General features: G+C 44.6%; 1 protein-coding gene across 10 annotated transcripts in view; it reads left to right on the forward strand.

Annotated features, from left to right (window-relative positions):
- The window catches only part of LOC115172482 (transmembrane protein KIAA1109 homolog), a 133,235-nt gene that overhangs the window by 86,289 nt on the left and 33,370 nt on the right, over window positions 1–13,576 (forward strand). For 5 of the 10 annotated variants that reach the window (XM_029729954.1, XM_029729955.1, XM_029729959.1 and 2 more), the window contains 13 exons: window positions 1,040–1,123; window positions 1,878–2,076; window positions 2,233–2,292; window positions 2,493–2,719; window positions 3,109–3,297; window positions 6,630–6,760; window positions 6,862–6,985; window positions 7,161–7,273; window positions 7,413–7,503; window positions 8,057–8,110; window positions 9,468–9,739; window positions 9,910–10,125; window positions 11,350–11,530. In XM_029729954.1, the coding sequence (XP_029585814.1) occupies window positions 1,040–1,123; window positions 1,878–2,076; window positions 2,233–2,292; window positions 2,493–2,719; window positions 3,109–3,297; window positions 6,630–6,760; window positions 6,862–6,985; window positions 7,161–7,273; window positions 7,413–7,503; window positions 8,057–8,110; window positions 9,468–9,739; window positions 9,910–10,125; window positions 11,350–11,530 (1,941 nt within the window). The remainder of the gene's footprint in view (window positions 1–1,039; window positions 1,124–1,877; window positions 2,077–2,232; window positions 2,293–2,492; window positions 2,720–3,108; window positions 3,298–6,629; window positions 6,761–6,861; window positions 6,986–7,160; window positions 7,274–7,412; window positions 7,504–8,056; window positions 8,111–9,467; window positions 9,740–9,909; window positions 10,126–11,349; window positions 11,531–13,576) is intronic. The other 5 variants (XM_029729964.1, XM_029729963.1, XM_029729958.1 and 2 more) reach the window with 4 other exon arrangements.

Here is a 13,576-nt window from a genome sequence, read left to right on the forward strand (position 1 = left end):
TATTACGTACATCTATCTAGTACTGGGTCGGACTCCACTTTGCCTCCAGAACAGCCTAAATTCTTTGGGTTATGGAAAGATTGCTCAATTGGTATCAAGGGACTTAACATGTGCCAGTAAAACGTTCCCCACACCATTACACCACCGCCACCAGCCTGTACCGTTGACACCAGACAGGATGGGGCCATGGACTCATGCTGCTTACGTCAAATTCTCTGCCATCAACATGATTCTACAGGAACCGGGATTCGTCGGACCAGGCAATGTTTTTCCACTCCTCAATTGTCCAGTGTTGGTGATCGCCTGCAAGCTGGAGCCGCTTCTTCTTGTTTTTAGCTGATAGGAGTGGAATGCTGTGTGGTCGATTGCTTCGATAGCCGTTTTCCTTAGACTTGTCATCACAAGCGCCCATTGGACTGCTGCTGACTGGATGTTTTTTGTTTGTCTCACCATTCTCTGCTAACCATAGACACTGTCGTGCGTGAAAAGCCCAGGAGGCCGGCCGTTTCTGAGATAAGGAACTGGCGCACCTGGCACCGACGATCATACCACGCTCAAAGTCGCTTAGGTCACTCGTTTTACCCATTCTAATGTTCATTCAAACAGTAACTGAATGCCTCGATGCCTGTCTGCCTGCTCAGCAAGCCACGGCCACGTGACTCACTGTATATAGGAGTAAACTATTTTTGTGAAAGGGGTGGTGTACCTAATAAAGTGTAGCTAGCTGCATTAGTATGTAGCTGAATAGATACAATTAGGCCTATCTTGATAACCTTGGAAACATAGCAAACATGGGAATGGTGGAGAAAGGTTTTTCAGTGCAGTGGCCTTTGCATTAGCAGCAAATTACAAAATTAATTCAAGGTAAATGTCTTCATAAATGCTAAAGATTTCATTTGTGAATTGGTGAATGACTGACTAATAGTGGAAAATAGTTAAAGCATTAATCAAAGTTGGAATTTGATGACTACATCCACAGTCCCTGGTTGTTTCTCTTACAAGTTAGTCACAGTTATAATTGTGTTTCTTATCTCCATAGAAAGGACATATACCAGGTTTCGAAGGCATCCGCTCTGAAGCTGGGGCCAGCAGATCTGTAGGCCCGCAAAAATATGCGCGAAAAGTAACTTACAATCTATTCAATCTCTTGTGAACACTTGTGTGATGTTATTCAATGGTTTATAACTGTTTTACTTGTAACAACCTGCTATAAGTGTTTGTGATGCAATCTTGACACAATGCTGACATAACAGGTTATGGCAGTTTACAACCAGCAATTTTATTGATACAACTGGTATAACTTTAATGAAGCTTGAAAATGTTTGACTGGTTGAATGTCTCACCGTTACGGTCAATTGGCACAGGTACTTTATTGTTATCATGAGTGTTATGGCACGCACAACGTCACAACTGCATTAACTATGCATCAACTTAATGGGTGTTTCCATGGAGCCAATGTGTTTTTCAACATTACACACAGGCACATTTCCTATTCCTAAGTAATATACTTTATTTGAAGGTCGGCCAATATGATGCTTATAAACCATTATTAAATCGTTTTTAACCATTAGTAAACCATTGTTAGGTTTCTAGCAGCAAACCTGTGTATACATTCATATAATTTCATGAAATATTACAAACACCTCTAATCATAATATGATGCATGGATAACTAACAGGCCTTAAGTGTGTTGAGTTTAATTCTTAACAAACTATTTAGTGTTTATAAACAGACCGTCAAATAAAATGTTACTGTAACCCTTCACCTATTCCTAACACACACTGTTAACCTTAATGTTATCCCTGTGCTGGACTTATCCGGTAACCTAACTTTAACATCTTACTCCCCCGTCCAACCTCAAACGTCGATCCTCACAGGCCAACCACAGCATTGACTTTGACACGGGCTCTGCCCTGGTGCTGACCATCGAGAGCACGCTGATCACCGCCTGCTCCTCTGAGTCGCTGGTCAGCAAGGGCCACTTCAAGAACTTCTGCATCCGCTTCGCCGAGGGCTTTGAGACCTCCTGGGACGACTGGAAGCCTGAGATCCGAGGAGACATGATCATGAACGCCTGTGAGTGATTGGACCGCAAGATGTTGGCTTTTACATACAGACTGGGATTGAAAATGCATGAAGTCAGGAAATGAGACGGCTTGTCTATATTTAGAGCTGGGCCTGGAAAAGCTGGTCCTCTTATTGATGTAATATTTGAATGTGTTGATTTTGTAGGTGTTGTTCCAGATGGCACATATGAAGTGTGCTCCAGAACCACAGGCCAGCTGTCAGCAGGTAAGTACTGCACAGATAATGGTCATCAAACCTTGTGTATATTATGAAAGGGGTTAGTTTGACTGTGAACGTTGTCAAGCTTTTTTCCAAAACACATCACAGCTGTTTTCTTCTCTGGAGCAAGATATTTGTATTCTAGTGAGTGATAGATGGATTTAGTGTAGGATAATATTCTCTCTCCCTCCCTGTGCAACCATCAGAAAGCAGCAGTGCAGGAACCTGGGCGCTGAACGTGCTGTGGAAAATGTGTGGTATCGACGTCCACATGGACCCCAACATTGGCAAGCGTCTCAACGCCCTAGGCCACACACTGACCTCGCTGACGGGTGAGGAGGATGTGGATGACATCGCTGACCTCAACTCAATCAACATGGTCAACTTGTCTGATGAGGATGAGGCCGACACCATGTCGCCGACCATCCATATGGTCAGTTTTCAGTCTTTCCCTAACCATGATAACAATGCTGAATATTTGTGTATTACTTTGAACATGTGAATTGTATAACTCTGAGTGTGTTCGTATCCTGTGAGTTTGTTAATGCCTGTGATTCTGGTGCACTACTACCACAAGACGATTTAAGAGGCTGTTAAAGCACTATGATTGTGTTAGAGATTATAGTAGCTCTGTGTGCGTCTGTAAAATCCCTGACTGTGTGTCAAGAATGTAAAAAAAGCACTGAGTGTCAAGACTGCATGTCGGTTCAAGCCATGTCAACCCATTATAACCACTGTGACAGCACTAAAAGCTATCCAAGCTGCTTAGTCCATGCACCCAGTTGAACCTTGCCTTGGTCGTATCCATCCCGTTACTTGCAGGGGAGCCCAGAGGGAGAGTGCAGCAGCCCTAGGCTCACGTTCAGGACACGGCTGGTAAACAGCATCCTGGGCCTGAAAAGCCCCAGTGTCCAGAGCGTCTCGGTACCAGGCGACTACCTAAACGACTATGCCCTTCCCCCGTCCAGAAGGAACATGGCCAGGGCTCCCAGACCCCTATCCTGGGGATGTGTATGTACTGTAGCCCATCCTCAACTGCCCTACTCTCTATTGTCCTACCTTCTGGGCCCGTTAATCACGCTAAGGGTAACATTAAGGCTCTATGGTCCAGATTTCAAGCTGCAGAATGGATTTCAATTGCTAAGTGACTCAATGAATTGTGATAATATCAGAGGGCTCGCAGCAATTGTGTATTTGGAGAACAAACAAACGGCAAACTAGGGATGTGCATTTGAAACAAGTTCACAATTCGAATAATATCATAACATTTTTGGGGGAGATCTGGATAGTTGAAATGCATGTAAATACATAACCTGCGTGACTTGGGAGAGAGGTGCCGCTCTGCTTTCATGCAGCAATTGAGGCTAATTGAGACTATTTTGCTGCACTTCCCGTCCTTAATTCAGATGAATGGTTGCAAATGGTTGCTCCTTGTAGCCTACTACTTCTCATTTAGCTAACTTAATTATGTCATTTCAATTCCATTTTGTGTTGATTAGAGATCTCCAACGCTGCTTGCTACTACACATGGAGCCACTGACTAGTGCCACTTTGATTTGCTGACAATAACAACAAACCCCATGTAGACTACAGTATGTGTTTTTATTGAATTAAAAATGTCAAATGTCATGGTATATCCTTGTGTGTAGCAATGTCACATATATACTTTTATTTAATTTTAATAAAGCCTTTTCATTGTTAAAATAGGCCTATGATTTATGTTTATGAATACTCTCGCAAGTATTCAAAAACTAACATCCATTCGGATATTCGAATAACCATGCCCATCCCTATGGCAAAAATAATATGGTCACTTAGCAATTGACTCTGTGGGGTTTAGGCTCTTCTGGTTCTCTTTTCACCTGGTAACACATGTTGTGTTAACGCCCTCATCCGAGAATTGGGTTACCAATCGGTCCCAAAGGTCTCTAGTATTATGGTGATGGTGACTTTCATTTCACATATTTTTCTGTTGTTTGTGTGTGTGTATAACATGATAATTGGTGTGAGTATAAGATGTGACTAAGGTGGTGAATCTTTCTCCCTCCTGTCTCCTGATTCTGCCGCTTCGACCCTACTCTCCTCCCTTTCCACATCCAATGACTCACACTGTCCCCTTTTCTCTTGGCTGGCTCGGCCCTCCCCTCTTGCTCCGTGACTAAGTGACTCATTACAAGTTTACAGAACAGGGCAGCAGACAGCTGAGTTTAAATGGAGGACCTATCGTCCTGTCACTCCCTCCTCTCTACCTTCTCTTCCTCTATATCTGCTGCTAAAGCTTTCTACCACTCAAAATGTCAAACTTCTGCCTCTAACCCCGGGAAACTTTTTTCCACCTTCTCCTCCACCCCCACCCCCTTCCTCTCTGCGGACAACTTTGTCAACCACTTTGAAAAGAAGGTTGACGACATCACTCAGCCTATTAAGTCCACTGGTCTCACTCACACAGAACTACCCTACGTCTTGATCTCTTTCTCCCCTCTCTCTCCAGATGAAATCCTGCGACTAGTGAGGTCTGGCCGCCCGACAATCTGCCCGCTCGACCCCATCCCCTCCACCCTTCTCCAGACCATCTCTGGGAACTTCTCACTTCCCTCAACAACTCATCCCTGTCCACTGGCTGCGTCCCCTCTAACTTAAAAATGGCCCAAGTCGCTCCCCTCCTCAAGAAACCAACACACGACTCATCTAACGTCAAAAACTATTGACCTGTATCCCTTCTTTTCTTTCCAAAACACTTGAGAGTGCTTTCTCGTTATTTCTCTCAGAACAATCTTCTTGACCCTAACCAGTCAGGCTTCAAGACGGGTCACTCAACCGAGACTGCTCTTCTCTGTGTCATGGAGGCTCTCCGCACTGCCAAAGCTGACTCTCTCTTCTGTTTTCATCCTCCTAGATCTATGCGTTGCCTTTGACACCGTGAACCATCAGATCCCCCTCTCAGGGCTGGGCGTCTCAGGCTCTGCACACTCTTGGATTGCATCCTACCTGGCAGGACGCTCTTACCAGGTGACATGAAGAGGATCTGTGTCTGCACCACGTACTCCCACTACTGGTGTCCCCCAGGGCTCGGTTCTTGGCCCTCTTCTTTCTATACACCAAGTCACTCGGCTCCGTCATATCCTCACATGGTCTCTCCTATCATTGCTATGCTGAAGACACTCAACTACTTTTCTCCTTCCCCCCCCTTCTGACACTCAGGTGGTGACACGCATCTCTGCGTGCCTGGCAGATATCTCAACTTGGATGTCGGCCCATCACCTCGACAAGATGGTGATGCTCTTCCTCCCGGGGAAGGCCTGCCCGCTCAAAAACTTCTCCATCACGGTTAACAACTCCACAGTGTCGCCCTCCCAGAGTGTAAATAACCTTGGCATGACCCTGGATAACACCCTGTCGTTCTCTGCAAACATCAAAGCAGTGTTTCGCTCCTGCAGATTCATGCTCTACAACATCTGTAGAGTACGACCATACCTCACACAGGAAGCGACTCAGGTCCTAATCCAGGCACGTCTCCTCTCCTGTCTGGACTACTGCAACTCTCTGTTGGCTGGGCTCCCCTCTTGTGCCATCAAACCCCTGCAACTCATCCAGAACGCTGCAGCCCGCCTGGTTTTCAACCTTCCCCAAATACTCTCATGTCACCCCGCTCCTCCGCACACTCCACTGGCTTCCAGTCGAAGCTCGCATCCACTACAAGACCATGGCGCTTACCTACAGAACAGCAAGTGGAACTGCCCCTCCCTACCTTCAATATGCTCAAACCCTACACCCCAAACTGAGCACTCCGTTCTGCCGCCTCAGGTCTCTTGGCCCACCCTATGGGAGGGCAGCTCTCGCTCGCTCAGACCAGTCTTCTCTGTCCTGGCACCCAAATTGTGGAACCAGCTTCACCCTGAAGCTAGGACAGCCCATCTTCTGAAAAAAAATCTGAAATCCTACCTCTTCAAACAGTATCCTAAATAATCCTTCTCGTTACTCCGATTTCCCCCCCCCCCCCCCCCACCCTCCTCCCTGACTCTACTGATGGCTACTTTATTGAGGAAAATTGTACTTTCTATGCCTGTGATATGTGGTTCTTCCACCTAGCTATCTTATTAAGATGAATGCACTAATTGTAAGTTGCTCTGGATAAATGATTACAATGTCAAATGTGGCTGTGTAACATTGGTGTAATAATTAATTATTGGTTTAATACCTTAGTTTTGTGGTGTGAATAACCCAGGTTGGAGGTGTAATCTAATTTAGGTTATTTAATTGTGGTGATTGTTATACAAATACCCAAACATTATGTGGTGTAATATGTGAATTACAGGGTGTAATTTGTCCTTTATACTCCACAGGAGACCATAGACCTCAGGCGGCAGGCGGCAGTGGGCAACCAGATCTTAGATCCAAGAAGAGGGAAGTTAAACAAAAGAATAGTGGACATCAGAGAGCTGAACGAGCAGGCCAAAGTCATTGATGACCTCAAGTAAGAGTTCTTGTCAAACGCCAAACCCAAGGATCAATCCTTGAAGTCAGATCACTCATCTCCATTTCATTTAATGTATACTGTATGTTCTCCTTTCACAGGAAATTGGGAGCGAGTGAGGGCACAATTAACCAGGAGATCCAGCGCTACCAGCAGCTGGAGTCTGTGGCCGTCAACGACATCAGGAGAGATGTCCGCAAGAAACTACGCCGCTCCAGCATGAGGGTGAGACCACTACGCACTTACAACCCCCCTTTTCCAGTACTTCTGGACTGTGGGAGTCTTTATTTGAAATCCATTTGTAAATCCTGCAACTTACAACTCCATACATCTCAATTTAAATGGAAAGAACACCAGCACTGATGAACCCTGATTACTTGTTTGTATGCTTCTCCACCAGGCTGCATCTCTAAAGGACAAGTGGGGTCTGGGATACAAACCCAGCTATAACCGTTCCAAGAGCATCTCTACAGCAGCAGGGAGGCCTCCACTTAAAAGGATGGAACGCCAAAGGTACTGTAAGATAATTCCTTGTCTGCAGTTGAAACCTAGCAGGCTATGGGTCAATTCTGTATCAATTCAGTAAAGTCAGGATTGGGAATTGAATTGAAATTCCAATGGGTTGGATTATTTTTCCTAATTTCCTGCTCAGTTCCAGAATAGGAGACGTAGATGACTTGCCGGACATCAGAGTAGACGCATCCTCCCCTGGACCAAGAGTTACCTTCAACATCCAGGACACGGTAATGTGTAGAATGACGACAATGGTAGTTAATAACAATAGGGTTCTCCAAAATGGCAGTTGCACAGCATTTTATTGAGTTAGGGCATCATTTCATCCTCCATGTCGTTTGTTTGTTTGTTTGTTTGTTTGTTTGTTTGTTTAACACTATGACAGGCCTCTTGACCTGAGGCTGTGCGTGTCTAAACATTGTGGAAACGCTCTGATATGTCAGTGGAAGCTAAGTGTTAGCTTTTCAGCTTGCTTGTAGCTTGAAGGAGAGTTAAAGGAATAATCCACTCAAAAACAATCTAGTATTTTTTTTAATTCGTCCACTGTTGATACAGTCCCAAAATGTTTTGCATGTGAGCAATCAAGTTTTCAAGATGATGGAATTTCAAAAAGCAAATTGTAACTTGCCACATTGTCATGACGACGCAAAAACAAATTACAATAGTTTTGAAGTGGATTATTCCTTTAAGTGTGCCTTTTGAGCGCAAAATCCCCTCTTGAACATGTTGCCATGCTTTCATTTTTTGGATGGATTCCATTGTTCTCTTTCTGTTCAACTGAAGATTAATAATCAGGACTCTACAAACCAACCAGTCAGTCCAGGAGAGGTCTTCAAGGTATTTGTAAAACAACCAAAAGCAATCCCAAACAAATGAAAATCAAAAAGAACCTTCTTCCGCTTCTTCGTCTTCCGCTTCTTCCTCTTCTTCTAATAAATTGTCAACGACTGATTTGTTTGAAAACATGGACATTCAAAACAGGATGATGAGAAAAAGGCTAGTAGTATCAATCAATGCTTGATTTTCATGTATGTTGGATTGATGCATGCCTTACCATCTTCAGTAGCAAGAGATCAGCAAGTCAAGTGCACTCGAGCTAATATTTTTTATGCACTTACAATACAACTCAAATGGCAATATGGTTAGTAGGGAGTCATTTGCTCTTAATAACAAGGCTTTCTACCAGCCATTGCGTCTGATTATGTGTTACAAAGAAAACTGTAATTATTCACCGCATGGCTACGTCATCGGCAATATTGCGGCTCTGTAGATATGGTTAGACTTATGGATGTGTATGGTAGTATGCCTGCATAGTATGCTGTACATGTAGATACTAAATGTTTAAGATTATATTTCAATGTGCCATTGATTCACACACTCGCATCCTGTTATGAAATTCCATGTCGCTCCAAATCAACTTCTTTCAATTACAGATTTCTTTTTCTAACTGCAGCAGCTATGCCAACCCTAGTAGCTATGATTTAAGACGATTAGGTTGTATAGAGCCTCTGAGCCTAAAACTCTAAACCTTTAGCTTGGCCAACCTCAGAATAATTGTGCCTCAAAGCCATGACTAGAGGAAACATTGAGGTTTCCTCCTTTACTTTTTGAAAATGTATACCTTATGCAAACTGCTCAGGACAGTGGTTGTTTATTGCTATACTGTCCTTTGTGAGGGGTTGCAATGTTTTTTGTTTTGGGAGTTGATCAGCTTCATCCACTGTCCTGAGAGAAGACATTGTCCTGCAGCTTCTTTCTGCCCAGGTGTCTTCATCCTAACATCCTTCACTTCATCCTCTTCATCTCTGACTCTATCTCTTTCCTCTGTCTTCTCCCAGAGCACTGCATGATCTCTGTGCTGCCTGTTGGGGGAAAAAACTTCAAGCACATAGCAGTCTGTATTACAGGACATTGTAGCCTCTCGTTATGTACATTACATCTAGCAATAGCCATATTGGCCATGTTTAAAAAATGTTTTTGAAGATGCCAAACTAGAGTAGATTATGACTGTAACGCACATTGTGTATTGGCAATTATAACAAATCGTGAGAAATGTATTAATACACAAACATACAGATACTTTGAACAGGATGCTATCTGCTAGAAAGTTTAGAGCACTTTCAAAATTTTGACCTTTTCTAATTAAGAGTCTAACTGTCCCCCTCTCAACCCCTCCCATATGTCTCTGCTGAAGTTTCCGGAGGAGACAGAAATGGACCTGTTATCCATCACCATTGACGAGCCACTCCATCCTCATCTTCATCACCTTCATCATTTCCCATCTGTTAGCGAAGGACCCCACTCAGTGTTCAGTGCCCCTGCAACCCCCGCCGTCTTCTCACCTGGCATTCCCTTCCAGCACGACGACATGCGGCGCGACGAGCTCTCCTCCTCTTCCTCAGAGGACTCCGACAAAGAGGAAGAGTTTGACCGCGAGAGGTCGTCCAGCTACTTCAGGAGGACTGTGTGAGTTATCCCCCCTCCCTTTTCCACCTCTCTCGTCCTTGTTTATATTTGTTTGGCCGTTTTCCCAGACCCATATTAAACCTACTACTAGACAAAAAATCATGCAATTTCATTAAAAAAAACTTTTTCCTGCCTTCTAAATACGACCACCGTTTGTTCTGCTGTTGCAGCCAACCGCCACACAGAAAACCATCAGGCTTCGCAGCTGTCAGCCAGATGTTCAGTGAGCGCTGGCCCAGCACACCCATCAACCGCAGCCTCATGAGCTCAGTCACTGAGAGGAACATCGACTTTGAGCTGGACGTGCGTGTGGAGATTGACAGTGGCAAGTGTGTCCTGCACCCCACCACCCAGCAGCCTGAGCACGAGGATGTCTCCTTCAGAAGGTACGGCACTGAACCCTAGGGATCTTCTAACTATTTAATAACTTATGCCTTATTATAACCTAGCCAAATCATAAAGTATTATATCTGCAGGCTTTAAGTTAACACCCTCGAGTCGATGTCCACGCTCGCCACAGAAATCTAATTAGCATAATAAAAAATCTCCATCAAAATCATTCTGTTTAAGCTAGAGATATGCATGGGCTGCGTCTCAATCCACCACACCTGCGGTGGAAGGTGTCTCATGGTTTGTCAGACCATGAGACATCCTGAAAATCAGTCTTCTCACGAAAACGTCTGTAGCGTCTGAACGGTTTGGCCTAAAAAACTAATATGACCAATCTATGGAAAGATGAGACTCACAAACAGGATGATATTCTCTGTTATCCTCTATGATGCCCACAAGCCTCAAAAGCTCGTCTGAAGGTACTTCCCCCCTCCCCCCTACACACACACACCTTTTGCCCTCAGAACAGCCTCAATTCATCAGGGCAGGACTCTACAAAGTGTCGAAAGTGTTCGAAAGTGTTCCACAGGGATGCTGGCCGATGTTGACTCCAATGCTTCCCACAGTTGTGTCATCTTGGCTGGATGTCCTTTGGGTGGTGGACCATTCTTGATACACATGGGAAACTGTTAAGTGTGAAAAACCCAGCAGTGTTGCACACAAACCGGTACACCTGGTACCTACTACCATACCCTGTTCAAAAGCACTTAAATATTTTGTCTTGCCCATTCACCCTATGAATGGCACACATACACAATCCATGTCTCTATTATCTCAAGGCTTCAAAATCTTTATTTAACCTGTCTCCTACACTGATTGAAGTGGATTTAGCTAGTGACATCAATTAGGGATCATTGCTTTCAATTGGGTTGACCTGGTCAGTCTATGACATGGAAAGTGCAGGTACTCATAATGTTTTGTACACTCAGTGTATATGAAAGTAGTTTAGAGACTTATTTTTTTGTGTGTAGTTTAAAAATAATAATTTCATGATTGTTGTGATATCTCTCAGGTATCGGACAGCCACTTTAAAACAAACTTCCATTTATTTATATTTTTTACTGTTTTTCCATTCATGAATCTGTTAGTCAAGGTCAAATTCAATGTTTCATCAAATAATATTTTTTTAATCCCTAACGGGGTCATACAATTCAAAATCAAATAGCTAAATGATCCTTGGTATGACCATCTTAAAAGCTATTTAACCTCCTGTACTGTAGGAGTTGTGACCGCAGCTCCAGGAGTCTGGACCAGGAGTCTCCACCCAAGAAGAAGAAGCTCCAGCCCACTTACACCTCAACCACCCACCTCCTGGCTGGGAAGAAGGTGCCTTCCTCTCTGCAGACCAAATCCAGTGACCTGGAGACCACTGTCTTTTACATTCCGGGAGTGGATGTCAAGGTCAGTTAATTTGCTTTCACTCCATTACTGTTATGTTATCCTATCTATAGCATGGTATAAATAATGTGTTTAAACGATGACCCATCAATATGATGCATTAAATGGTAGGAACTACACTGCTCAAAAAAATAAAGGGAACACTTAAACAACACAATGTAACTCCAAGTCAATCACACTTCTGTGAAATCAAACTGTCCACTTAGGAAGCAACACTGATTGACAATAAATTTCACATGCTGTTGTGCAAATGGAATAGACAACAGGTGGAAATTATAGGCAATTAGCAAGACACCCCCAATAAAGGAGTGGTTCTGCAGGTGGGGACCACAGACCACTTCTCAGTTCCTGGCTGATGTTTTGGTCACTTTTGAATGCTGGCGGTGCTTTCACTCTAGTGGTAGCGTGAGACGGAGTCTACAACCCACACAAGTGGCTCAGGTAGTGCAGCTCATCCAGGATGGCACATCAATGCGAGCTGTGGCAAGAAGGTTTGCTGTGTCTGTCAGCGTAGTGTCCAGAGCATGGAGGCGCTACCAGGAGACAGGCCAGTACATCAGGAGACGTGGAGGAGGCCGTAGGAGGGCAACAACCCAGCAGCAGGACCGCTACCTCCGCCTTTGTGCAAGGAGGAGCAGGGGGGAGCACTGCCAGAGCCCTGCAAAAGGACCTCCAGCAGGCCACAAATGTGCATGTCTGCTAAAACGGTCAGAAACAGACTCCATGAGGGTGGTATGAGGGCCCGACGTCCACAGGTGGTGGTTGTGCTTACAGCCCAACACCGTGCAGGACGTTTGGCATTTGCCAGAGAACACCAAGATTGGCAAATTCGCCACTGGCGCTCTGTGCTCTTCACAGATGAAAGCAGGTTCACACTGAGCACATGTGACAGAGTTTGGAGACGCCGTGGAGAACGTTCTGCTGCCTGCAACATCCTCCAGCATGACCGGTTTGGCGGTGGGTCAGTCATGGTGTGGGGTGGCATTTCTTTGGGGGGCCGCACAGCCCTCCATGTGCTCGCCAGAGGTAGCCTGACTGCCATTAGGTCCCGAGATGAGATCCTCAGACCCCTTGTGAGACCATATGCTGGTGCGGTTGGCCCTGGGTTCCTCCTAATGCAAGACAATGCTAGACCTCATGTGGCTGGAGTGTGTCAGCAGTTCCTGCAAGAGGAAGGCATTGATGCTATGGACTGGCCCGCCCATTCCCCAGACCTGAATCCAATTGAGCACATCTGGGACATCATGTCTCGCTCCATCCACCAACGCCACGTTGCACCACAGACTGTCCAGGAGTTGGCGGATGCTTTAGTCCAGGTCTGGGAGGAGATCCCTCAGGATACCATCCGCCACCTCATCAGGAGCATGCCCAGGCGTTGTAGGGAGGTCATACAGGCACGTGGAGGCCACACACACTACTGAGCCTCATTTTGACTTGTTTTAAGGACATTACATCAAAGTTGGATCAGCCTGTAGTGTGGTTTTCCACTTTAATTTTGAGTGTGACTCCAAATCCAGACCTCCATGGGTTGATAAATTGGATTTCCATTGATTATTTTTGTGTGATTTTGTTGTCAGCACATTCAACTATGTAAAGAAAAAAGTATTTAATAAGAATTTTTCTTTCATTCAGATCTAGGATGTGTTGTTTAAGTGTTCCCTTTATTTTTTTGAGCAGTATATATTGCCATTGATGATTTTAAGAGTTAAACTATTCTGATACGTAACCATTTAGGGATATAATGTTTCCCCATACGCATCGGTCCCTGATTCAAATGTTTAAAATACAAGATCATCGTTCCGCTGGACCCCAAACTAATCCAAATATAGCATGCATTGGTCAGAAAATCAATTAAACATTCTGAACCGGTTCACTTTTTTTTCTACCTTCCGAAAATACTGTACCTCATCTTTTGTGACAACTGATGCATCCTCTCCTTTAGCATCGAACTAAGCATGTAACTGCATTGACAGTGATACTTTATCTGCAAGTCATTTTGCATGGCAAACAACCCCAGGCAATATCAGTAGCCTAGTAAACTGCGCACTG

The sequence above is a fragment of the Salmo trutta genome, chromosome 33, assembly GCF_901001165.1.
Source record: "Salmo trutta chromosome 33, fSalTru1.1, whole genome shotgun sequence".
Lineage (NCBI taxonomy): Eukaryota > Metazoa > Chordata > Actinopteri > Salmoniformes > Salmonidae > Salmo > Salmo trutta.